The sequence below is a fragment of the Nothoprocta perdicaria genome, unplaced genomic scaffold (assembly GCF_003342845.1).
Source record: "Nothoprocta perdicaria isolate Ctin4 unplaced genomic scaffold, notPer1 scaffold_1, whole genome shotgun sequence".
Taxonomy (NCBI): Eukaryota; Metazoa; Chordata; class Aves; order Tinamiformes; family Tinamidae; genus Nothoprocta; species Nothoprocta perdicaria.
Window position 1 is genome coordinate 13,410,751 of NW_020454093.1, and position 27,316 is coordinate 13,438,066.

Genomic DNA, 27,316 nt, shown 5'->3' on the forward strand with positions numbered 1-27,316 from the left:
ACTGATGTTTTTGTGTCCTTTTCATTTTCATTGATGTTTTTGTGTCTTGCTTCTGGCAAGACAATTTCAAGGCCTGCTATAACTAGTAAGTTCTTCGAGGCAGCAGCTCTTGATGTTGCCAAGTTAAGGTGTAAATATATCTAAGCAGTAGATTCAACAGTGTGCATTTGCTCTGGAGACTACTCAGGTAAACAGGGAAATTTTATCATTGTCCTTGAGTGGTCTACTTGATAAATTAATCTGTTTTGTTGTTTTCAGGCCCAAGAAAAGAAGGTTTCAAACAGCAAGTGCCTTCCTCGGCAGCGCTGTCGCCTCCGGTGCCTCCCCTGCACCCTGCCACACAGCTGCCGCCTCTTCCACCAGCCTCCCACCCATCGCTGCAGGCCCCTGCGGCCCCCAGCCTGCCTCCCAGGAACAGCAAGCCCAGCTCCGAAGCAGTGTACGTGAGCATAGAAATCCACAAGTYTGTGTTGTCTCGGCATTCTCTGCCTGTTGCTTAGCTCATGCTGTAGAATCATAGACTCATAATGCTTGGAAAAGATCTGTAGATCATCAAGTCCAACCATAAACCCATCAACCCTGCCTGCTAAACCATGCCCATAAGTGCCTCTTCTAGATGTTTTTGAACACTGCCAGAGATGGTGACTCCACCACTTTCTTGGGCAGCCTGTTCAATACTTCAGCACTCTTTCCATGTAGAATTTTTTTCTTGTCCTACTGATAGTTATTTTGAAGAAGAGACCAACCTMTTCCTCACAACCTTTCARGTAGTTGTAGAGAATKATAAGGTCTCCCCTGAGCCTCTTYTCTAGACTAARTAACCCCAGCTCCATCAGCYGCTCCTTGTACATAAAGCCTGTGCTCCATCTCCTTCACCRGCTTCATGGGCCTTCTTTGGACACACTCCCACACCTCCACATCCTTCTTGTAGTGAGAGGCCCAAAACTGAACACAGTATTTGAAGTGCGGCCTCACCAGCACTGAGTACATTTCCCTAGTCCTGCTTGATACACTGTTCCTATAAAGGTGGTCCTATAAAAGCTAAAGGAATGAGCACAGAATCGCAGTATCACAGACATACAGGGGTTGGCAAGGCCTTCTGGAGAGGATGTGGTCCAGCTCCCTGCTCAAGCCGGGTCACCTGGAACAGATCTGAGGACGACATCCAGCCAGCTTTTCAATATCTCCAAGGACAGAGATACCACAACYTCTCTCAACAACTTGTGCAAGGTTCAATCGCCCTCACAGTAAAGAAGCCCTAGCGTGTTTGGAAGTCACTTTTGTGAGATTGGCCCCTCCATCTATTTCTTTGCTGTCAGGCAGACATTGCTGTCAGATCTATCAGCAGGCAGCTGTCAAGCAGGAAGTTTTGCAAGCCTAAGGAACAGCAGCATTGGTTGTGAAACCACCACGAGATGAATCGCGGCCTGCTGCCCTGGCATCTGAAGCCCCTGTTGCACATTTCTTTATCCGTCTACAAAAACAGGCAAACAAGAGGCCAACCCTCCAGCAAAGAGTTAAAAGCAGTGGGACTCTAGTAATAAAAAGCGACCGGGAGCAAGTTGTATATTAATAACGGGCAGCTCAGTGCCCTGCAGGTTGCTTGCAAATAGAGAAACTGTATAAGACATCAGAGAGTTTCCTGTGGCCACACATAGCGATGTTGTGACACAGTGGCTGTAAATACTCCACTGGGCTCTGCAGAACCCAGCTGATAAAGCAGGGGAGAGGAAGGAGGGAAACTGCAGTTCCTGCCCCATCTAGCGGCCAGAGCACGGCTGAAGGCCAGCAGCTCCCAGGGCCCTAGTCATCATGTTATTATTAGTGAAATTTTCTTTTTGTTTATGCSTCTCAGTTCAAGATAAGTTTTAAGTCTAATATCAGAGCTCGTTTGCCCAACCTAACCTTCTCGCCTTTCTTCTGTGTCCCTCGTTTAGACTTTATGCTGAGTCAGGGAGTGTTATCTGTAACATCGTGCAAAAGTCTGCTCTTCTGCTTGTGCACTGGATGCACCTGCAAAGATGGTTAAAAAGCCCAACCGATTCTTCCCACTCAGTCAGCCCAGCTGCCTGTTGTATTTGCTGTGCCACGCTCATCTCCATGGTATCAGAGCACCTTTGGCTCTTTTGTTTTCTTTTATGCTCAGGATCAAGGTTTTCCTATGTAAAAAATCAAGCTGCTGTCAGGAAGAACAATTGAGAGAATCTCCTGGGTTTTTAAGTAGCATATAGGATTCAACAGACTGCCCAGGCTTTGTCTAAAATAAAAATAAAAAAAATGTGGTAAATGGAAACGCAGCCATACAGGTATCTTCATAGGTTTCACATATGCCATTTTTTCTTATTTACAGAACTCCAGACAATGAAGAAAATTACGATGATGTTGCATTTGCTTCACAGAATAAGATGGGTATGTTTTAATTAACAACAGATATTTAAAGCTGTAAGCATACAGTATTTATAAGATAAGCAAAAGCATATTGTATTCGTAAGTGACTTGTGTAACTAATTATGCTGGTACTGCAGTCCAATGTGTGAAGAAAGTTGTCTCATAAAACTATCTGTTCTATAATTAATGTGACAGACTCTCAGGAAGTGCCTTAAATATCTTCTCTACCCCCATCCTTTTGGTTGGAAATACAGCAGGATGTGTTACATTACCAGATTTTCAAATCCAATCCAAAATGAATGCTGCTAATTTTGATTTAGGGTCGTGTGCTCTGGTGGAACAGGAATTGTTTTGTACTTGTTAAAAAAAGATAAAATAACTGGTTGATTGTGCTGTTCACACAAGTTAAACGCTTTGTGACCTGCCTTGAATAGGAGGCAGTGGGTTGCAGGGTTGTGCCAGGAGGAGCAGATCGTGACACAAAGAATTTCAGTCTGCCTTCTGCTCGCTCTTCGGGAGGATCCATCCGTGCCAGGCGCCGGATGCAGCATTTAATGCTCTGGCCACCCTCGCTCTACGGCTCTGTGGGCTGTGGAGCTGGGACCAAGGTCCCGCTACCTGCCGAGCAAGACGCAGCTTCACAGAGGCCTCCCCTGCAGCCCAGGGCAGAGCCTGCTGCAGTGCATGCGCCCTTGGACTCCTGACTCAGCTGTGGGGCTGGTACAAGCAAGTCCTTTGTGGTCTGTTAGGGTTTAGCAGCGTTTTAACAACTGTTTAAATAGACATGTTAATGCAGGAGTCTATATATACTTCCACTTAACATCACCTGTGCTATTAGCAATTTGTAAATAGTTAGCACTGGAATTATATAATTTTTTCTCTATAGCAAATATTAATACTCTGTTTTTTGCTTTTGGTCATATAGGTCATGGAAGTATAGAAGAGGTAAGTGTTGCCATCCATGATAAACTGAAGAACTTAGGATTTTGTAGCTTTATTTTTACAAAGCTACAAATTTAATAAAATCATTTCAGTGGTTTAGAAAACTTGTTGTAGAATTAACTGAGTATATTGCCAGTAAATCGCAGAAGCGCTGGTTGTGAAGGACAAAAATAAAACAGGGTATGCAGAGCAAACTGGAACTAATTATTAAAGCTGGCTAGACACCAAAAACGGATATAAAAAAAAACCCTTCTATTTCCACTGACATTTTATTTCACCAAAAATTTTTCAGAAACAAGAGCTCTATTTTATTCCAGTGATAAATCACTGGTTTTCAGTAAGTGCAGGTTTGACCTGGTGTCTTCAAGTACTTGTCTGGATTAGAGCGAAGACAGTCTTTGGGACCCTAGTCTGGGTTCCACTTAGGTCCCTTTTATTCCATTTTACCTCCTCCTACCTCGGTTACCTCGTCATGGCAGTGCAATCATCAGTGCAGATACAGTCTTTCCAGAACTAACACTGCAGCTAAACTGTCCACTTTGGATTTAACACTATGCCAATGTGAGGGCAGCAATATGGAAAGTGATAGTTGTAGTAAACCCAAAGTCAGAACTGACATATGCTGAGTTTAAATAATACTGTAACCTGGGTTTGGAAAAAATAAATGAATTTGTACTTACATTTTGCTMTAAACATTTCTGTGTAGTTCATATGAGGTTTACATAGCAGGTGAATGTTCATCATTTCATTCCAAATGTATTTAGGCCATTGAAAACTACATTTTTCTTCCAGGGCCAAGAAAGTGCTGAAGAGATGTATGAAGACATAAATAATGTCAGGTAGTAATTTTAAACTGTATAGCCTCCTGTGTCTTTTTCTCTCAAAGGCTTGCTGACAAGCCGGTTCGTTTGGCACAGAAGTGTGACTGAAGTCCCTGATAGGCATGAATTTCTTCCTTCATTTTACCTAGAGAAATTCAAGTTGTTCACAGGTTAAATGGAGTATGTCCTGGAGTGGAAAAAAGTCTTGTGATAAAATCATGTAATTGCTGTGATCTAGGTAACAGAAGTATCTGACTTCTAATCTTAGGAGCATGTGTGAATTGCGATTTGGAACTACAGACTGTGGGAGAAAATAAGATCAGTCCCTAGTTACATAGGACCTGGATAGATAATTAGGTGCGGCTGTTTTTCTTGTTTTCTAGATAAATATACTTAGAGCTGTTTTTGTAATGCTTATGATCAGAGTCCCCTGACATATCTACAGAGTCTGAATGTGAGCCCAGGTCAGTTTTCTGCCTCGAATCCCTCACTTTGAGTTTCTCAACCTGCTGTAGCCTAAATGTTCCATGTATGATAAGACACAAAGGAAAACTCTCGTTCCTTTGACACAAATAACAATCCAAAATTCCTGCTCCGTGAGCTCCTCTTTATGGTGTGAAATGACTTTCAACAGTAATTTGTTGTTGAATTGCTATGAACATGGATAATGGAGAAAGCAAACAACTGAAACAAGTACACCTCATTCAGTCTGTTTTTTGAACTTTGACATATTAGTTTAGCAAAAGGATGGAAAAAAAGGAAGAGGAGAGAGCCTTACTGAAACCAGTTCCATAGGGTTTGTAACACATAGTTCTTCCAGAGAAAACCTTGGCAGCAGCCTGCAAAACTCTCAGAGAACCCTCTGGCATCCTGTTATCTTGAGGACACCAGTTTAAATTATGTTTGTAGCATAAGAGAAGGTGCTCTTCCCTCTGTTGCAGACCAGCCACATTGGGGTATAGAATAAGTATCCTTGATATCACAGGGAGAAATCTTTTCCTATCACATATATTTTTTGTACCTTTGGTAATAAAGCTCTAGCGAGACTTGTGCTGCTGAACCCAACATTTAGTCCTGGCAATACATTTTTAGATCAACGTCAACAGAAAAAGAGAAGAAGAGAGAAAAGGAAGAAAAGAAAAGAATGGACCAAGAGAAGAAAGAACAAAAGGAAAAAGAAAAGAAAGAACAGGAAGTCAGGAAGAAGTTCAAAGTAAGTTCTTTGTTTTGTAATGCAGAAAAGGGTATGTGAGAAGCATTATTAGCGATGTCCAATTTGGAATGCAGACTTCAGGTGGWTCAGGAGCCTGGATAAATTCTAAGTAAAGGTTTAATTTAACTCTTTTTTTGTGTTTGGCGTATGCTTGATTTCAGAGTCTGTTTTGATTGCAAAGAGATTTCAGTGCTTTTTATTACATTTTCTGCTAAATGCTCATCAGTTCTTCCCGTAGGAAAAAAAAAAAGCTGTGAGAAGTGCCGCTTTGTTTTCTATTTTAGCCATTTTATGGCTCTAGAATAGCATCAAAAGTGGGGATTGGAACCCATATACTTAATGTTTTTTGTTTAACTAGAGCCAGATACAATGGGATACAGCCCTCAAGAGAACTCAACATTATAAGTGGCAAATCATTTTCTGTCATCCAATGTCTTCTCAAAATACTCTGCTTGGCTCCTAGCAGTCTCAGTGAGGGTAGTGGGTACTTTGTTTCACTCCCTGGCTCTCGTGCTCTATACAGAGTAAAGCCAAAGCAATTGTCCCATTTCATAGCCTTGGTCTGCTGTGGAGAGACTGATATCTAACATCAGTTGAGAAACAAGTAATAATAAAAAATTCTGGTAATAGGTGACAGTGGTGCCGTCTACGTGGTGTTTCTCAGGGTGTTGGCCTTAAGTCACTGAGACAGAGCCTTCTCCCACATCTGAAAAGACCAGTTCTGTGAAGTGCAGGCATTAGCACATTTATGATTTCAGACTGCAGGCTGCTCTCTTGTGGGCATTAAAAATATAATGTTATTCTTAAATGCAAGGTAATACATTTAACTGGACATTTTCTTTCCTATTGCCACTTACACGGGATAGATAAACCTAAACTAGTGTATATTTGTCCACAGCAATATTTACAAGGTCTCATATATCTTACAGCCATTAAATATATTAAAGCAAAAGGAGGTTTCTCTATGACATAGACTACAAATTTCACAGAGGACCATGAATTCTAGTAAACAGTATGATCTTCTTATGTGGGTGCTTGTTGGGATCATTTATAGAGCAGAAATGTAAACACTGAACATTATGTGGTAGACTTATTTATGTTTATGAATATTTATTCATATGAGTAGCCCCACTGAAACTATATTGAGCTGCCCACTGAAATAAATATATGACTGTTTTGTGAGGGAAAGTTTTACAGGTTAACCTGTTTGCTTTAATATTAATATTTCTGTGATTTTGTCAGTGCCAGGTACTTTATTGCTGCATTTTAGCCCTCTCTTTACATCCTTGCTTATAGTGTAGATTGTGTAGCTGGGAATAGTGAAGATACCCTTTTATTTACATAGAGTATTTTAAATGTCAATGAAACAAATAAGCATCATTACAATTATTCTATTTTTTGCCATAATGTTGTGAGAAAGAATTCTTTTTCCACATCTGTAATTTATTTTGTCACTCCTTCTATGCAGTTAATGGGACCCATTCAAGTCCTTCATCAGGCACGAGCTTGCACGGACTACAAGGGAGGAAAGAATGAGCTGACTGTCAGACAGGGGGATCAGATTGAAATCATTCGTCTCACAGACAACCCAGAAGGAAAGTGGCTGGGCAGRATAAAAGGATCTTGTAAGTCCTGCTTCTTTGCTGTGCTCCTGAATGTTTTCAGTGTGTGACAGCAAACATGTGAGCACATGCAGTATAATATAATGCATGCTGTAATGCATGGAGTAGCATTAATGAGGCTGAGTCATTAGCTACCCAAACAAATAATTACCACAACTTGCCCTACTGTGCTTACCCAGGCTTACCTGGAACTCAGTTCATGATAGGAAGTTATTTTTTATTGCAATGTAACATCTCTGGGCACAAAAATAAGTTAGGAACTTATATGTTCATATTAGTATTTATATTATTCATATTATTTTTATAATATTATTATAATATAGTATATAGTAATATAACATTATTATAATATATAATATTATTATAATATTATTATAATATAATATTATTATAATATTATTCATATTCTTTTTCATGTCTTTGTCTTAAAAATAAAATGGGTGTACTGCATATAACTGAAGAATATAAGATCTTTTTCTAAGAAGCTAATAACCTTAAGAACAGAAGGTTCTTGTTCTCAAGTCTATCCTGTTCTATCATAGTGGAAAGATTCTAACTCTCAACTGAGGCTTTTCTCCTGATTTCTAGTTTGTTTGGTTTTTTTTACCTTGAAAACCAGAATCTCATCAGTGAATTATTATGGTAGGGTACACTCTTAAAACAAGACCTTATATTCTCATGATCTGACTCCTGAGTTAGAGCACAGATATTAAGACTGATCCATGAAGTCAATGGAAATCATGAAATTCACCAAAAAGCATTAAAAACGCTTGATTTTTAACAACAGTAGAAAGATGGTTTGGAGTTTTGTAAGTCTTTTGCTTTGATCATTTTGTAAGTGGAAAACAAATCTCAGTGAAGGCTGGGGGAAGGGTATTTTCTTGAGCACATGCAGTTAATTAATTTACACTAGCTTTTCATAAACTGGTGTTTGCTTCAGCTGTACTAGGCATGGTGTTTTATCAGTGCTTAAACCTTAAGTGCTCACAGGCCAAAAGTGGAAAGGCTGAAAAGAAGATTAAACAAGAGGAAAGCAAGTTATGATCATTCAAAAAAAGTGAGAAAAAAAAAAGATACTTATCATTTGTCTCCAAGTGTCTATCAGTAATCAAATCTAGTTAATTATTTTTCACATGAAGCTTATGAGGGGGGAAGCACTCTAGGGCTTGTTCAGAAGTAGCAGAGTGGGAAATTTTCCATTCTCAAGGACTGTGTGAGCATTTTTCCCTTTAAGAAAATACATTCATGCCCCATTTTCATGCAGGCAGCATGTCTGCTGCAGAGAGTTACCAATTTCAGGCCAGCTGCTCTGCTCCAGTTTTCTCCCAAGCCAGTGTGCTCAGGATGGGAACTAGATCCCTTTAGTGAAGCCCATGAGGACAGCAAGGGAGCTCCACTGTGTCTACCAGCCCAAAGCACAAYCCTTGCAAGCAAAATGTTTCTTTCTTCTATTGACCTGTTGGGATCTTTATGTCAGAGACCATCCTAAATTATTCCAGTAGACTGGACTGGTCCTGAGATTAGCGCACAAAAAGGAGCCTGCACCAGCCCTGKAGTCTGCACAGTGAACTCTTCTGCTGTGCCTGAGATGCAAGTATAGGTGCTGTTAACTTTCGCTAGCTGAGGAGGGTTTGGGGGGATATCTGAGACAGATCTGGAATTTGTAGGTGTGTAGATGGTTGAAGGCTCCATTGGAGGCTGTTTGAAATAAAATATTTCTATTAAAGTGTTCAGAGATATGAAACAATCTAATCATACTGATACTGAAACTGCTGTTTCACTCATCAATCCACAACGAGCTTTAAAACTGGCTCTGCTTAATTACATGGTTTCATTCATTTAGATGGATACGTTAAAACAACTGTGGTGCAGATTGATTATGATTCTTTAAAAAGAAAGCAACAACCAGCCATCAGAGCTGCTGTGAAATGTGCAGACAGTGACCAAGAAGTGTATGATGATGTTGGAGAGCAGGACAGTATCAACAGGTACGTATAGAGAACACTTTCAAGGAAAATAATGATTGACCATAGTCAGCCTGAACGGGGAACTACTGACCACATTCTTGTCATGAAAGAAAAGCAGTCATTTATATAGGAAGCCCATAATCGTTTTGTTCATGCTGAAGAAGTCAAAGGAACAGGAATGGACTCCGGAATCCAGCATCTGAACACTCATACGTAGGAGGAATTGATAGCATTGGAAGTAAAGCTGTAGTATTGCAACCCAAAAGAAAAGGAAAAGCAAACCATACAAGATATTATGACTCACCCACAAGAGTGAGTTGTGACTCACAGRAGTGAACCCACAATTTTCTTCTCTCCATCTTTTTTCTTGTTCTCCGTTCCTTGAAGTCACATATTGTCTTTTCTAACATGCAAGAATATAAGACTGTAAAAGCAAAAGAAACTTAATTGCACAGAAAACTCCTTATCACCCTCACTGCTCTGAACCTGTGAATCTTTGGCCTATTCCCTCTGAGGAAAAGGAAGTTCTGGAAACATGACTAGCATGGCTCTCAGGGAAAGACCACGGCTAGTATGGTTAGTTCTAATAAAAGGCCAGTCAAAGCCCATGAGATGGATATGAGCTGTATTTTGACTGTATGAGAAACTCCTGCTGCATTTACAATGCAGTGCAAAGTTACAGCCCCTCTGCTTTAGTGTGCCATATTACTGAGGTCAAACTGATCTGCAACTGGGGAAATGCCGTCGCCCCAGGGTGCCAGGTTTGCTTACAGCTAAATGTCCTAGTGGTCTTCTGATAGGAGGCTATTCTACCGAAGGCCTTAATGTGATGCTGCTGTCTTTGTTAGCTGACGTCACATAAAAGTCAGCTTCTGTCACCTGGTTCAACGAACCAGTGTTCATTCTCCATTACGTGTCCTAATACAGAATCTCACGCCCGAGGATTCCAATAAGACACCTGCATGTGGGTGTGGAGGATTGCAAGGTACAGGACAAGCCTCTTGCAGGACTCATCCATTGCACCAGTGCATAGAGTATTTCCCAGTGCCGTTGCTTAGAGACCTGCTTGGAATAAAGGGATCACAACTGGTGGACTGCTGGGTGCAGCAGGTCCTCAGCTGCTAGGACATCCCCATAAGTACCAGGAACAACCCTTGGAAAGATTTGCCTTCAGGCTGGCATTCTTTAAACAACTAGTAGAGTTTTGGTGTGTGATATTCTTGGGGGTTGCACAAAATCAGTTTCCCTCACCACACATTCATCTCCTATCATCATAACCTAGCCAGAGGCTTAAACCAAGTTACATTAGTTGTTCCAGGCTGTAGATAATCTGAGCATCAGGTACTACATTGCAAAAGTATCTTGGGTCTATCTATGGCAAGCATTAAAATCAACCACCTTGATGCAAAGAATGTAGAAAATGATTTAAATTCAAGTGAACAAGAGTACTTACACTGTTGTGTATGAAAAGAACAATATAATGAACTTGGATGAATGAATGGATCAGATTCATTCAGGATTTTTTTGTCAGGAAAGCGTAACAAAAGCCTTGATTCAGAAGGTTTAAGATCTGTAAATAACTGCAGTTACTATGAATTTATCAGCTTCTTTATTTGTCATTAAAACATTGGGCTAATAAGAAACCCTTGAAATACTAGAAACGTGCAGCTGGAGCTCTAAAGCATTATCCAATAAAAGCTAGTTGAGCAATAAGTTCATTTGTTTTGTCTCATGAAAATCCTCTCCTTAAAGGGTGAATCTAAAAGAAAATGGCTTTTTGTTGGAAATTATAACAACATTTTAAGGATTTAGGAGTGAACATGCTGTTCTTGTGAAAACGTGCAGCTCTATTATCTAAAATGTATCTGCATTAATTTATGCAAATAGAGTATTTGCATAAGAGCTTWACTTACAAAATACTGCATCCCTCTCCTATTTTTTTTTTGCATTATAGGTAACTCTCTCTTACTGCTCTTTGAATTATTGTGGATGATGCTTCATAATCTTTTTTCTTCAATTTTGTGAAAAAAAAACAGATTATTTTCTTCCTGWTTACCTCAATCTATTAAAAATTAATGCCTCCTCATCTGACAGCTAATTCACTCATGAATTGGAAGACATGTTTTCTTCAGTATTACTGAGAATGAAACTACAATTTGTGTGTAGAAACCTGTGGGAGACAAAGAAAAAAAAGAAATGGCATGTCTAGTTATTGCTTATGTTAAACATGCAAGCATGTTCCTGAGCTTGCAGTGCTGAATTTGTAGTGCCCAGCTCGCAATGTAGGCAGAAGTTTTAGAGCTAATAACTACAAATTGATGGGTGATTATGTGTGATGTTTTGTTTTTCCAAATACTGGCTATTTTTCCCTAAAATCTCTCTCATTTTGCTTTTCAGTCAGACTGGTGGTCAAAGTGGAACTGAAAGTAAGTCCTGCAGATGCTTGAGTTGTGGGGGCAGGAATTATTTCTGTGCGTTGCTTGAGTTCAAATGCAGACCTCTACAGCATCCAAATAATGAAGTAATTTCCCATAAACATATCAAGTGTTAGCTAACAGGGAAGAAGAAAGGACCTAAAGGCCAAATGTGCTTTCTTTCCACCTATCAAAACTTAGGTGAAAAAAGAATTTTCATCTTGAGATACAGTGAATCAGAAGTGTGCCAGCAACTCCAGGTCTTTWTATTGTTGGGTTTTTGAGATGGTAAATTATCCTCCAAAACAGCATAGACATAACTGGAGAAATATTAATATGAGCAAGAATTTGTGTGCAAGAGAAAGTCAGTTCTGCACCAGCCAGCAATATTGGCAATCATACTCCACTGCCAGCAATATTTTGGTGTCCTGATCAATATGACTGCAGCAGCTGCACACTCTCAAAAACACACATTCAAAACAAGTTTCCCTTTTGGTGGTATATATTTTTATGGAGCATTCTCTGCTGATCATGAGAGCACAGCTCATCTTCTTAGCTTAGAGTTCAGCTGCTCGTCATGGGGGAGGCATCCCTGGCACTGCGAAGGAGGCTGCTGCCAGCCCAGCCAAGGTTTCAGTGGCCAGGGGCTTCATTTGGGCAGCGACGGGGAGGGAACCCTGCGCTGGAGGAGGTGCTGCCCACAGGTCCAAACCGAGCCCAGAAGGGGAGCTTGCGTTGCTGGTGCTTCTCTGGGTGAACACAAGRTGTCACTTGCTGAGAATGTTGCTCTGGCATCTTCCGTCACAGCTAGAGTAACACGGAGAAGTTTAAAAGCTGCCAGTCATCCAGTAATTTGTTGTTAAAAACCTACCTAGCATTTCAAATACAATATATTTTTTCATTATTCATGTTTTCACTTTGGCAGTGTCATGTATAAATGCTGTGGAGAAGGTGTCCTACTGTTAAGTGTGCATGGCTCTTTAATTATCTATGCGTGTTTACAGAAATGATCCTTTTGCAAGGTTATTGCAGAAGCCTTTATCAGACACACTTACAAGGGCAGTAACTAATGCTGTCTTCTAACAGCATTAAATTTAATTGTATTAACTCAGTGTTTGATCTCTTGAAGTGATGTTCCCGCCTCCTCCTCCTGATCAAGAAATTTATGATGGGATTGATGATGAAGATGTTAGTATTCGGTAAGATTTTGTATCATTTAAATCATTTACTTCTTTCCCAGAGTATCATTGTTTCGGCTTTTGGTATTTTAAAATTTGGAATAATAATAAAGTATTGGGATGATCAGCAAATGGGTATGTCAGAATGGACGTGTGAAGCTTAAAACAAAAACAAACAAACAAACAAACCAAATAAAAAACTTCCTTGGTCTTTAGGAGAAGTTTGTTTTGTAATTAATTTAGATATGTCAGCAAAAGTAGCTGCAGTCATGAAAATCCCCAAATCCCTGACTAATCAGCACTGACATGAAAATAATAAAATAAGAAGCTGCCTTGGTTGGTCGAAACAGGAGAGAGGCAGATTGCTGATGAGTATCTATACCTGTAAATATATCTCAGTGTCTCTAAATGATCTCAAATATATACTTCTAGCTTAGTGGTTTAAGCAGTAACTGTGCTCACCTAGTGATATGCTGTGTTGCCATTGTTAAGAATTATGTACCTCGGTGGAGAATTGAAACTGGACCTCTTGAAAAGGATGTTACCTTTTACATTGTGATAATTGCATGCATACTCCAAAGGTCTGTATCACAGGATGAAGATAAGACTGATATCTGGTCCTGGGGAATTTTGAAGAGGCTAAAAGTCAAAGATAACAAAAAGAAAAGTGTACGAGACAAAACAACCAAAGTCAATGGGGAAGAAGATAAAGGAGATTTGTTGTAAGAGTCTTCTAGGAAATCACAGTGCACTATAACTAATTCTAATAAGGCATTGATCACATGCTACTAACATGTTCTCACAGCAGCCTAATAAATCATGCATCTGATTGCATCTCAGAGTGATACTTCACTGCAAAAATACTGATCTCCTTTCTTTTCATCTTCATACTATGATTTTTTTTGTTGCATGAGGCCAATAACTAAAATATAAGGATTTTTGTGTGTGTGAATAGCACTGAAACGATCCGTCATCTTTATGCCAGCCTTTTTTTTAAGTTTGCTGTATCCGCTATTAAAATGTGTTTTGCTCACTAGTACAGTGTAGATGGGATAAAGTGGTAAATTTGGTCCCAATAATCCAAATTATAGGAATAATGTGTCAAAGAAAAAAATGCATAGATTTATCTCTGCTCATCTTACCTAGATGTTAACTCAGCAACTGATGTTTTTACTACCATCTTTTCTCATTCAATTCTAAACTACTTTACTCTGATTCAGTGGTAAAAATATGTTTAATTCATGAGTATTTTTAATATTAGCAGAACTTTACAATGTCTAGAGATCACATGACCGTTGTGTTGCAAGTTTTTTAAAATGATTTAGATCATGTGAAAGCCTATTAATATGACATAAATACTTAATGACCATCTTTTCTTTTCAGCATGACTTCTCCAACAAAGCAGGATGGAAAAGGTAATAATTAGATTGGTTTTTTTTTTTCTCCACATACATTTCCTGGTTCTTTTTTTTTCTGTATGTATTACTATATATCATGCTAATCACAAAAAAAACTACATCCAAGGAACAAAACATGATTTCCCATTACATATCCATCTCCAGCAGAAAAAATCCCAGTATTGGAGCTGATTTAGCTACAAACAGAGACATACAAACAGATACAGTGCAAGTTCTCTAGAAGGCAGCCCAAAGTATTTTTAAAGAAGTCACARTTTTTCTGTTTGGGAGACTTCCACATGTTCATTTTGAGGACATTCATTATGAACAGATGCACTTGGAAAGAAACAATTCAGACTTTAGAAAGAAACAGATGCTCATTGTTATTTTTAACACTTGCAGTCTCTTTCTAAGATAGCAAATGTTTATAAATATCAGTCCAGCCATGGRGTAAAAAGCAAGTTCTTAGAATTCTCGAGGCCATTGCCTGAACTGAGTTCTTAATATTTTATCTCCTACTGTGACTYTTTTAGCCACGGATTTGATGAGTTCAGCAACTGTTTTCCTTCTTCAAACATGCTGGATATGATTCAAAGTATATTCTTGGGGTAAGAATACTTTTCATTGCTTTGGCATTCCCTTATGGCCTAAAAGCTAACATATGTGATTCATATCCACTTCTAGGCATCTTTACATTGACAAAAGTGCTGTAGAAGTGCATGAAACCCTGAAAATATACTTTGATAGAACACAGTGGGAAATAGCCTAATTAAAATAAAGATTAAAAGGCTATTGCATTAGCCAACATGTGCTAAAACTTGCTTCAGTYTAAGAAGATTAAAATATCAGTGAATACCTGTTATTATTAACAGAGTCTTATTCTGAAAAGGGTGGTGTATGTTTTGCACAGCACACTGCGAAAGGGAAAGCTGAGATACTATACATGATTAATGGCTGCAATACTGGCCGCAATTTCTTGTCAACTTGGCTATACTGTGGTAGATTGTAACACACTGTATTCCTTGCTCAAGGTTCACAGAATAAATTTCCATTGTTTTGAACACTGTTCTTTCAGACTGTGGAGACAGTGATGTTTATGATGACGTAGATTCCTCAGACTTCCCTCCTCCACCAGCTGAACTCAGGCAAGTGAACACTGGAATTATTCCTCTCATTAGCAATCTTTAATACACTATGACACATTTCCCAAGTATTTACTAGAGGCAGGTTGCTACTAATGCCTGCTTTCTTTGGTATTGTCACGTTTTGTCATTCTCAAAGCCCTGCTTTTGACAATTGTAGATAAACGTTCTTTCCTTCTCTTTCTTCATTGCTTCTGTTTCAAATTGAAACAATTTGAGTACTAGTAGAATAAATAGACATGCTTTGAATTTCAACAAATTCAAACTCGTATGGATAAGGGGCATAACTGAATGCATGAGTTAAAGATCTTCCATTGAAAATGCTCTATATGCAGTCCTCTTCCTGTAAACATTTGAGGACTGCTAGGATAAGCACTGTATTTGCTCTCAGTTGCTCTTGTGAGAAAAAAGGTAGCGCCTTATGTTACCAGAATGAAACACATCTGAAGTGCAAAGTTAAATTCCAAAATTTTTTTTCCCTGGACCGGGAAGTTAGGGCCACCTTAGCAGCACTGATGAATTATGAGCACAGGTGAGTGTCTGAGGGCAATTTGTTGCTTTCTGTCATCACTGACTTTGCTCAGGGGAAGCTGTAAAGAGTGCACAGCAATAACCTAGTCTGAAGGCATCCAAATGGAGWGAGCTTTTTAACTGTGTAGATCCAATGGAAAGGATACAGCCCGCCTTGGTGTAGGCACAATCACACCCATTCTTCATAAGGGAAACTGTCATCTGCAATTCTAGGCAAATCAGGAAACTAGGGAGTCGGACCTTAAATTCCCTGGTACAGACTGAGGAAGGGCAGTTAAGGAATTGAAACCTTGCCATGTCCATTGGCACAGATCAGCATGGATGGAGAAAAAAACAGCAGAGCTCCAAATGGATCTTTAGCTTTATGCATGCAAAGCACTCCCTGGAGCAGAAAGGTCTTACATATACAYATAGGTATTATGGCAGCTATTATATAAACATATATAAAAGATACAACAATTCAGGTGCCTCCACGATGGGACATCTTATATTCTGCCATTGCCCAAAGATATGTAGACTTCCAAAAAAATGGTCCTGTGCCTAGAGATTCTAAAATGATGTGTATTATTTGTAAAATTTTGGTAGTTGTAAAGTTTCCGTTGCTGTATTACCTAGATGCTTTGRAAAGATATATGTATTCAGTTATGTAGCAGATATATTAATATCAGAACTGATGAAAAGATGAAAGTTTGAAAAAAAAACCCTACCACCTTCCAAAATCAAGTCTCTATTGTATTATAATTATCTATATTAATTTTATAYGGAGGAAAGAAGATACGCAGGAAAGTAAATGCAGTTTCACTGAAATTATCAGAAAGTTTGTCAGTATCTCTCATATGTTGCTAATTTTGTTTTATCTGTAACCTTGTGTTTTAGTGCATCAAAATCACTGAGCCTTGGAAAAGGTAAACAAGATGAAAAGGATGCACGAAAGCTGAAGAAGATGGAAAGAGAAGAAAAAGAGTTTAGAAAAAAGTTCAAAGTAAGTTTTGTTCACACACAATATAAAGACCTGTATGCCTCTAATTTATTTCCTTTGATTTGCAAATAAACCATTATTAACCTCTGAAAACTTGTGAAAGGCAATTAGTATTTATGGACTGAATATTGAAATTTAATGGTAGAGTATATACTGAACTCACTTTTCTAAGCRGGTTTTAAATTAACATTCTTATTTTTTTCTTTTAAAAATAAATTGTTAAATTTATTTTACATTAAATCTTTTAAAAATAAATTTAAATATAAAATAAATAAATATTTAAAAATAAATTTTAAAAATAAATTGTTAAATATAGCTCTTGCAAACATTTTTCAAAAGAATATCGTTGATTTTCCCTGACATTATGATAGCAACAAAAAAAACCTCTCAGCTTSTAGTATAAAAAACTGCTTTGTTTAAATTGACAAATTTGATTGAAAATTAAATAGAATGACATCAAAAAGCAGTTTAAAACTGTGTAGAACTAACTCAGAAAACATCTACAATAATTCTAGGCATTTATGGCTTAAGGAAAAGACAATAATTATTTGGTTCTCCAAATGCTTCCCATTCTGCTATAGCAGGAAAATATTCCTGATATTACACATGCTCAGCACACAGAACTTCAAGCTCACATCATACATAAAATGTCAGAGCTTAAATTAAAACTCAGCAGGATTTATAAATTGTGGTCAGATAAGAAACTGGCTTCATCTAGAATTTGGGTTTCATCCATATGTCAACAATCTGATAAATAACCTGGAAGTTCCTTAAATGTATAAAACCTACAATTTATATCCTTGTAAAGAGTTTAGATCTTCAAATCTCTGACAGCCAACATAACCAACAAGCCTCAAAATGAACATTTTTAACTGGTAATAGGCACAGACACTAGAGAGCATAAACAAWTATTCACCTAACTTTTGGAAAGTTAGCAATAAGGAGACTATATTGTTATAAAACAATGAATCAAGATCATAGATTTTGCATTAATATTTTTATCCAACTTACTTTATTTTTGCAGTTTGAAGGTGAAATTAGAGTTCTTTACTCCACTACTACAATCCAGGATTTACCTCAGAGAAAATGGGGATCTAAGGATTTACAAGTTAAACCAGGAGAGACTCTTGAAATTATAGAAAATACAGATGATACCAAGGTCCTGTGCAGGAATGAAGAAGGAAAATGTAAGTTTTATTAAAAGCGTGTAGAACATTCTGGGTGTGCTGTGAATTAGGCTGCTAGAGATGATTGTTCAGCACCTCACTTGAATCAGAAAAAAATCCTCTTCCCTGTCAGGTTCAAAATATTACATCTTTTTCCTTGTCTGGTGGTTTATAATAGGTAAATTGTGGTTACTTTATTATTATTAATGCTTACAGTAGCTCCTACAGCGGTGTTAGAGAGCCTCACCTTAAAAAGTTTACAACTCGCATAGACAAGGAAGAACAAAYGTCAGAGGAAGGAGAAGTTATTTATGTAATTCTTGCTTTGCATTAACTAAGATTAACAGCTTTTTTGAGTGCTTTTGCCTCTCACCAGTTGCCACTCAGAATGTAGCTGTGATACCCTAGAGTCTAGGAAAGCAGTTGCTGCACCTCTTAGAAGCACTTGCCCATTGATTCCAGCCAAGGGAAAATCAATGGCCGTATTCTTATTAGCTCTTAGTTCGTGTTGCCAGAGCTGGAGTTTAATCTTTTCAACAGGCTGGAGAGGAGAAGGAGTCCTCCCCAGCCCCAGCAGCTCCAAGACACATATCCTCCAAGCAGCTCCAAGACTGGTGTGCCTGCCTGCTTGGGAGCTGTCAAGGCAGCAGCTGCAGCTCCACGTCCTTCCAGGGCTTCTTTGGAAGCCGTGGCCAGGCTGTGCATTGGCAGAAGCTGCTGCATTCTTTGGAGAAGTCTGGACCATCTACTGTTGGTTTTGATTTCTTAATATGCTTCTGCTACAATACGTTTTAAATCTCCCAATAAGAATTCAGAGTATGTTCAAAGTAACAGCTTTCTGTGCAAACAACTCACCTGTGTTGTTCTCCGCTGCCCTAACTAGAAGGCGGTGTGATGCCCTATGCCTTTGAAGTGGATTTAGTAGCCTTTCTATTGTTGTTTTCCCTGAGGTTCTCATCTGTTGTAACTGGAATATAGCCGCCTTCTTGGCAAGCCAGCAGGATGCAGGAGATTTTCTTGCATAACCACACATTGATTTTTCAAAATATGGATTGACCTAGCGTAGCCTCTTCCCCGAGAGCAGCTTTCAATACCGCACTTTCTGGATTAAGCTACCAACAACAAAGTAGAAAGTAGTTCAAGTTGTTTGTTTTTCTCACAGTAGTCTTCAAAGCCTTTCAAACAGTGACAGAACCTACTGCTTCGCTATGCATAAAAGAGCAAAACAAATAAAAATACCCTCCCTGAAAAAGTTAGAATAGATCTCTGTCAAGTTTCACATTAATTAGGAAGGCTCTGAAACTGTCAGCTTCAGATACTTGCTGTATTTGGAGCAGGCTCATATCTAAAAAGTATAATTTAACTTTTTAAAGGCCAGGCAGACTGAAAACCAACAGTTAAAAATATTCTTGATTCTCTCTTGCATATGAATTCTTCCATTCATCCTTTAACTTCCATAGTTTCTATGCACCACTGGCAGTGAAACAAAATTAGGAATTACATTATAATATCCTCCCACCTTGTTGAGCAAGGGCTGATGAGCTTAGGAACATATTCTGCTATGAGTTATAGTTACCAAATGATTTGAAATTCCAAGGAACTGATTCTTGTTTATTCTCAAGTCCCTTGTTACTTCTGCCGTGGTCAAACCCTTGTGTCTTTTGAGATAAAGAAAAAATGTTCACTTCACTTTCACGACCGCTGCTTAAGCGTTAGGATAAGGATGAATGTCAGTGCTGGAAGATGTAAGCTGTGTCTCCTCCAAGRCTCCTTTGCTCCAGTGAAAGCTTTTGGCATCATGCCTTTAGTTATGCCAGGGAACCAGGACTGAATTTTTCTGTCCTGCACCCGTATTCCCCTATTATGTAGGCACAGAAATACAACGGAACTAGATTAACCTGGGACACGTAATCTTGGAGCTTTGTTCCTGATTAGGAAGCAGTCTGGAAGTGTGTGGAGTGGGCAGATGCTGCCTGAAACGTGCCTCAGGGTTGGAGAAATCTGGTCCTGAGGCTGCTGCCTCCAGGCTAACCCTGGCAGTATTAGGAGGCTTGTTGTTTGCTATGTGTGCTTGGTTTGCAYGATGTTTGTATACCACGTCTGCAGGAGAAAAAACTTTACTTTCGTGTAGATTTACATGAGAAAATGAAAAATAAAATCAGAGGAGATTGGCTGAGTGATTTTAAATGACTCCCAATGAGCCTTTAAGAGTCCTGTAAATTGTTGGACTCTGCTTGAAGAGATTTTTTTTTTAAATTATGTCTTTAAACAAAATTCCATATCTGTGCTTTTATCCCAGTTAAAGTATGAGGAAAGAGAACTAGAAAAAAAGCAYGCTGAATAGAGAAGAGCCTATGTGTAGTGGCTTGCATTTAGCTTGAGAACCCACACAGATGACAGGAAGAACTTGCAGTTTAACCATCTKGCTAGGCAAAAACTGTAATAGCTTTTGTAAGTATCAAATCTTCATGAATACAGGCAAATTAAGCATCTATTTTATCTAATACAGATGYAATCAAATATTAAATACATAGAAATATTTTCCCATTTTCTCAGCAACAAGATTATTTATCTTTTTTTTTCCAAAGGATGCCTTAGCTTTCTTACAAAGAGAATACTTTTAGGACTAATTTAAAATATTATTGAGCTTATAGAGACTTTACCTAACATATTGGTTTAGATGGAGGATTAAATAGATTATTTTTCATTATGATTGCATTCATTGGACTGGTAAGTCATAAACAGAGTTAAATCAGATTAGTGTCAAATAAAATATTATTACATTAAATTAATGCCTTTTAGACAACATTCAGCTGTAATACAAGCTGAAATTCCTTTAAAATGCATTGATATTAATGTATTAATTACACTGAAGAAATACCTTAGTTCTGTGTTATCTAAGATGGGCAATCAGTATCACACATTATTCRTATATACACAATTATATATACACACTATTCATATATATCACAGTATTTGTATTTGAGATTTATAGCAATATGTGATATCAACCTGTATTTTAAGATAAAAATACACCGACTTAAAATGATGTTTCTTTAGACAGAAAAGTTCTATATAAGAGATRGTTATTTATTACTATTTACAGAATAATTGTAGATATTATTCTTGTCAGATAACTTTTACCATAGTCCATATAGAAATCCATGATGTAAAATCATCTTCCAGATAAACACTGTAATATGGTTTTGAACATAGTGCAAGGTCACTGTGTTTGATAGTAATTTGTGAAGGAAAGTRATCAGGTTACAAATCTTAAAAAAGGGTGATTTCAATTAGAATAAAATCAGCAATGGATTGTAAAAATGCTTGAAAAACATTATACAAAATATAAAAAGCTTTAGATAGAGATTATTGTGGGGTTTTTTGTTATGTTTTGTTTTGCTTTAGAGGATACTTTTGTATTTTGTCTGTCAGAAAACTTCAAAGAAATAAGTAAGGAATTCCTCTGTGTTAAATAATAAGATCTCGAGGTTGATAGAAATGCTCTTGAAATATCACCACCAGAAATGCTGGCAGAGAAAATTTTGTTTTTCTTTTCTGTACTATGTGATCGCTCCTCTAAATACATGAAGCAATCACAACTCCATGCAAAAAATGCAAAGAAACTTTACAAATAAAGCCAATTAATTGATTCTATGACCTGTGAATATGGTCCAGTACACAAATCATTGAAAAAGCAGCTTTTAGTGTGACTCTGGCTCAACAAAGAAGGATTGTAATTTTATTTTTATAATAATTTATAAATATATAGTTTACATATAAATATATATTTTTATATTTTATATGTTTTTAGTTTAGATTATAAATATATTAAGTTTATAATAATTTCAAATCTAATGAAAAATGACATATCCCTTTTAAAACTATACTATTTTGTTTCCACAAACATACTAAGGTTTACCTACAAATATGTAATTATTGTTATGGGTTTTGCTTTGGCTGTGTATATTCTGCCAACTGACAGGCAAGTGCATCGGTAAAGGTCTTTGACCAAGGAAAGCAAGTAATTTTTCAAGGGATTAAGTGAGTTGCAGGAGAGTATATGTAGCTGAAAGTCTGACTTTATCAGTAATGCAACAGGATGATAGATTAATTACGTAGTGAGCACATATCTTTCGATATTCTTACATAATTTTTAAAATCAAGTCAATACAATTAATTTTTTAATACAATTTAATACAATTTTTAATACAATTAATTTTTTTAAACAATTATGTTTAATAGTAATTAACTGCTATATACATCTTGAAAGACATTTTTATCCCATTCGGAAGCTACACATATTTCTTCAAATTCTGTATTCTAGCAATGTTTTCCATTTATGTTATTATTCATCTATACATTTCCTATCTGAAATGTGTATTGCACTACACCGAGAAAATATATATTTCACTAGCTGTAGCAACAGAAGAAATATCATGAATATTTAAATTTAATTACACGTATATTCCAATTTTACAGATGGCTATGTTCTGAGAAGCAATTTAGTTGAGAAGTAAGTACCAAATGATCATTTTGAAAAGCTTGCTTTAATACTCCATGTTATTCTAAGGCATTTRTTAAGTAAAAGTGGAATTTAGTTATTTGTGTGTGTGGCACTGGTCCTGTAAATGCAAAAAAATTGGGGGGAATTTAGCCTGCTCAAGAACTGTTCACATACATGCATGCTGAAAATAATCCAGGGCTCCATTCCTCATTGCTAACCTATAAACTCTGGTTTGAGACATGAAAAATAACTTAAACTGAATATTTTGGGGACTGCAATCTATTAGTAAACTGCACATTAATGTAACTGAGTGCATTCAAGCCAAATTCAAACGTTTAACTAAAAATAAACCATTTTTYCTCTAGATTTATTTTTACTTCAGTCTTATGGGAATGCAAAGATTTGGTGTTGCTCAATGTAATTGTGTGGAGTTGAACATTTAGGATCCAATCCAAAAGCCTTGCCAGACAAAGCCTTTCCATTGCCTTCAGTGGGCTTTGTGTTAGGCTTTTAAATATTAAATCASATGACTGTTTTAGAATTCAGGCCTGCAAACATTTATGTAAGTGCTAAACATATGTAAATGGCCTTAGTGGCTTCCATAACACATTTTGAAAAATCCTGCTACTCGTGGTGCCTATATCATATATAGGCATTACCTAAATACATTATCTAGGAAGCTGTTCCTCCAAAACCATAGTATAAGAAAAAATAAGCATTGCAAGGACATAGTGATTTCCTTCACTTTTCTCATTTTTATTTAAAAAATGAGTAAGAAATTCGTTTTTAATGGAAATATGTCTGGGATTTTGTTAAAACAAGCACTGGAAAAAAAAAGTTTTTTAATTCTATTAACAAAGAAAGCCTATAGTTTAAAAAGAAATGTATCCAGCTCTACCCTTCGCTGAAAATTCTTTGACCTAACCATCTTAGTCATCTGAATTATAATATAGCTAAAATGTAGCTCAAAACATAGCTGAAACCTGTGGATGAAGCTGACATTTTCCTAATTAGCGAATGAATTATTTCACACCAATCTAAACCATGCTAGCCATTTTATGCTTTTCTGCAAATAGAAATTAATTTATTAAATTTAAAATAATTTTTAAATACATTATTTTCCCTTCTTTTTTACAGCGATGGAGAGATTTATGATGATATCGGTGATGGTATGTTAGACATTTCAAACACTTTTAAATTCACTTACAACAAATAACTTCATCCCTGTATCCAACAATCCCTGTTTCTGTTTCAGGCTGCATCTATGACAATGACTAAGCTGACTCCCGTGGGTTTGAGAGTTTCATTGAGGATCAAGATTTATTTTGAACTTCCTCGTCGTCAAAGCAAAGGCAATCACCAAAGTTCACTGGCTGCAGGTTAATAGGCTACAACCCTGTCTGTGTGAGCAAAGTTTGGTTAGCTGCTTTTTGTAACTTCAGAGTTTTGCCATCGGTTGCTTTATATGACATTTTTATTGCTATCAGAGCACTTAAAATCCAGGGAATAAGAGCTAAAGCTAAAGTTACCATCTTTCCCTACCATATTTGCCACCRTCCCGGTAAAAACAGTCCCTCAACTGGCTATTCCCAGGGAGGCCAGTGCAGGTCTGTGACGGATGCAGAGGGCAAAAAGCCTCCGTAGCAGCTTTTTCTCCAGCTCTTTTCTCCTAAGCACCAGAGACTGCCACCCTGGGCAGGAGAGCATCCTGAGGAGAAGCGCCCGTCTTTGGTGGCAGCATCCTGCTGGGAAAAGGGGAGATAAAAAGGGAGTATTGGAGAAGAGAGTTCCTTGCTAACCTGCCATCCCCGTTGTAATAGTGTTGGCTACACTGACATGTACAGCCACGTACCCTCTCAGCCAAAGTTTTATGTTGCACGAGTGATAGAATAAAGGTTTTCTAAAATTCACTTTATTATTTTGTAAGTACTTTTTGACTAATATTCATAGTTCCGTGGTAAGTATAAGTTATATCTGTTACATACGGCACTCTGAGATATCAAACATGGAAGATTCTAATTTATAATATATTAACAGAATATTTTTGAAATGTTTAGATGAGCTTTTATTTTTTGCTTGTTTTAAATATCATTGTTACTAAGTGGGCATTAAAATGGAGCAAAAAGTCATGATAAACTGGTGGGAAATAACTTCCAGAATAAATAAATATGTATGTGTACATTTATCAMATCATTTTGATGCTGTATTTTTAAGTATTACTGTTTTACACTGGATGTAGCTAAATGAAAGTATGTAAGTTAAACATTTTCATGCTTATACATTTCTACATTTCTTAACACACACAAAATCATTAGCAATGCTGTTATTTGGCAGAAAATAAAATAAAATAAAATAAAATAAAATAAAATAAAATAAAATAAAATAAAATAAAATAAAATAAAATAAAATAAAATAAAATAAAATTCCAATGAGCCATAATAGTAAATGTCACTATCAGAATCCACTGGAAATCAAAGGAAATTTACAGTGGGCTTCCAATAGAGAGTGAAGTCATATACAGAAAATGGAAGATTCATTTGTACTCTGTGATGCTCTAGGCTATAGTGCTAGTTCTGAGTAACCTGTCGCAGCCTGTGCAGCTGAATCAGTGCAGATAACTCCTCTTGATAATCAAGTCCGCTATAATCCCCAAGAGGTGAGATGCCCGTGCAAACCAGAGCAATGTAGCAAGCTAGCAGGTTTAGATTAAATACATAAAGTCAGAAAATTTGGTTCTGCTGAAGTTTTGCTGGGAGTTTTGCTATTTTCTTGAGTGTGCTGAGATTCCATCTTACACAAGTGGTTTTTTATTGATGGTTCCAAGTGCAGTAAATCTCTAGGGAAGTATGAGTACGCTATGAGGATATCAAACATAAAATTGACTGTAGAGATAACAGCTGGTAAGCTATTTTATACTATATGTAAAATCAGTGATACTGTGCACTAAATCTCGTGTTGAAATGGTAGGTAAACTTGAGTTTCCAGTTCTATATTTGTTATTCAAACCAGCATCCAAACACACAAATAGCAATATTGTATGTGTAAATATCGACACCAGCACCCAAATTTAAAACATGACCTTGTACATTAAGTACAATGAATGTGGCTGACTCTTCAGCTGCTGCTGTTTTGTTTATTTTTCAGGGAGATTCAAGAGGCTACATGCATAAAATTAGTGCTGTAAAATTAGGCATTTAGAAATATAAGACCATTTGTCAGTTAATAATAGGATAAATATGTTCATAGTTTCCCCAGTAAAATATTTCCAGAAAGAGCTTATATTAAATTCCAAAATACATGCCCAGTCTTGTTTCACTCGTAGCTGATAATAGAACTTTGCACGTTGTAGTAGGACCAACATAGGAACCTTCCTGTTGTATAAACTTTATCTGATATTAAAGGACTTGAGCAGAACACAAACCTTCTTTTTTRTACCCCTGAACAGATATGAATGTTACTCTTTGTGGGATTTTTGATTATATTTTTGAATACTCTTTCCATTTTTCTCAACCTTGATGTGATGGATGTAGATCCTGTGCTTCCTTAGTAATATATTCATTCTGAATAATACTGACTCTATCTCATGATAAACTAAACGACCATACMAAACCATTAAAAGATACTTCATGATAAGAATCTGTGCACGCTGCAAAATACAGTGTGATTGGGATAAGGTGTTGAAATGGGTTRCAAGGTATTATAATTTCACACAGAAAAGAAAATTGCTGGTATCATATATATTTTTGACTGCTTTACCAATGAATGTAAGTAGGCTTTCTCACAAGAAATATTGGTACACCGCCTTCTGCCAAAGTAGAACAGCAGTACATGAAAAATAACTCGTGAGTATTATCCCTGTGCAGCAGGCAGAGTGAAAATTGACTCCATTACTGCTCGGATGGCAGTACAACTGCAGTGTGGCATTTTGTTATCAGTAATTGCTTCTTAGGATGTGAGCTGTAAGGAGAAAAAACTTCCGAACAGCTAAATATAAACTTAACATTTAAATTAAGATTATATCCTAGGCATTTCTCACATGTGAAGAAAGGAAAGGAAAGCTGCTCTTTCTCTGCTCCCCCACCCACATTTCCAAGCTCAGTCTCCRAACCTGGAGGTTTTGGCTGTGTCTGCTAAACCGTTCAGCAGTGTTAAAGCAGTGACTCAGAACTTAGACTTTGGTGTGAGCAGAGGTGGTTTGCATCTCTCTCCTGCCTCTCCAGTGTCCCAGCAAACCAGCTGAGCAAAACAAAAACTGGAAGGGTGAAAAGGGCTGTATTTTTTTTCCAGTTCAGTAGCTTTAGAGCTTTTTCTCTGCTCTAACCACAGGCTCTGGGCTGCAGGAATGCAGCTGATCTCCTGTGCATTCCTGCCTAAGAGGTTTATATTTTGGATCCACATAATTGCCGATCCCCTGGCTCCTCCTCCCACAGAGGTAACAAAACCCTCCTCTATGTGTGATCTGGTTGCATAACCCACCTCAACTGGGAAAATCAGTGCTTTAGCAAAGSGGAGGAAAGGTGGTGTCAGAGCCCAGATTCATGCTCACGGGGATTAGCCCTCAGCTCTACATTCGTTCCCCACAGGAAAATGGGTGTGCAGGCACGTGAGAGTGTGTGTGTGTTGAGTTAAATGAGGCAACTATAGAGAAAACTCATGGAAAAGTCCCCTTAAATACCATATATACCAGCCCCCAACCAGCCGAGATGGGAAGAGTCTCAAGTGCAGCATCACTACAAGTATTCAAGTGTTATAAAATACAAGAAACAAGTTTGTATTTGCACAGCCTCAATTCTGCCTGCTTGCATGGATGTGTCCTTAAAAATGTGCCCGGAGTCTATAATTACAGGACAGCTCACTATTTTTTCCCGCAGGATCCCTGTCTCGTTTCGGCCTGGGCTGGGTGAGAGTTAACAGAAAAGGCAGTTGTTCAGCCCTGTTCACTCGGCTCCTGGCTGCTCCTTGTCTGGTGTAAATCTTCCTTCCATGGCTTCTCATGGGTTTTACTACAGCATTTGTCACATTTCTCAGATCCCCACAAATGATGAGTTT

At 37.5% G+C, this 27,316-nt stretch overlaps 1 protein-coding gene across 4 annotated transcripts in view; it reads left to right on the forward strand.

Annotated features, from left to right (window-relative positions):
* Nucleotides 1-24,325, forward strand: part of FYB1 (FYN binding protein 1) — a 64,007-nt gene extending 39,682 nt beyond the window's left edge. For all 4 annotated transcript variants that reach the window (XM_026037820.1, XM_026037841.1, XM_026037833.1 and 1 more), the window contains 17 exons: nt 259-439; nt 2,351-2,409; nt 3,314-3,333; nt 4,123-4,169; nt 5,244-5,364; nt 6,833-6,989; nt 8,830-8,974; nt 11,351-11,379; nt 12,497-12,566; nt 13,127-13,267; nt 13,929-13,960; nt 15,018-15,087; nt 16,492-16,597; nt 17,619-17,781; nt 22,243-22,276; nt 23,405-23,436; nt 23,523-24,325. In XM_026037820.1, coding sequence (XP_025893605.1) covers nt 259-439; nt 2,351-2,409; nt 3,314-3,333; nt 4,123-4,169; nt 5,244-5,364; nt 6,833-6,989; nt 8,830-8,974; nt 11,351-11,379; nt 12,497-12,566; nt 13,127-13,267; nt 13,929-13,960; nt 15,018-15,087; nt 16,492-16,597; nt 17,619-17,781; nt 22,243-22,276; nt 23,405-23,436; nt 23,523-23,545 — 1,430 coding nt within the window. In that variant the 3' untranslated portion in view covers nt 23,546-24,325. The remainder of the gene's footprint in view (nt 1-258; nt 440-2,350; nt 2,410-3,313; nt 3,334-4,122; nt 4,170-5,243; nt 5,365-6,832; nt 6,990-8,829; nt 8,975-11,350; nt 11,380-12,496; nt 12,567-13,126; nt 13,268-13,928; nt 13,961-15,017; nt 15,088-16,491; nt 16,598-17,618; nt 17,782-22,242; nt 22,277-23,404; nt 23,437-23,522) is intronic.
* Nucleotides 24,326-27,316: the final 2,991 nt, after the last annotated feature.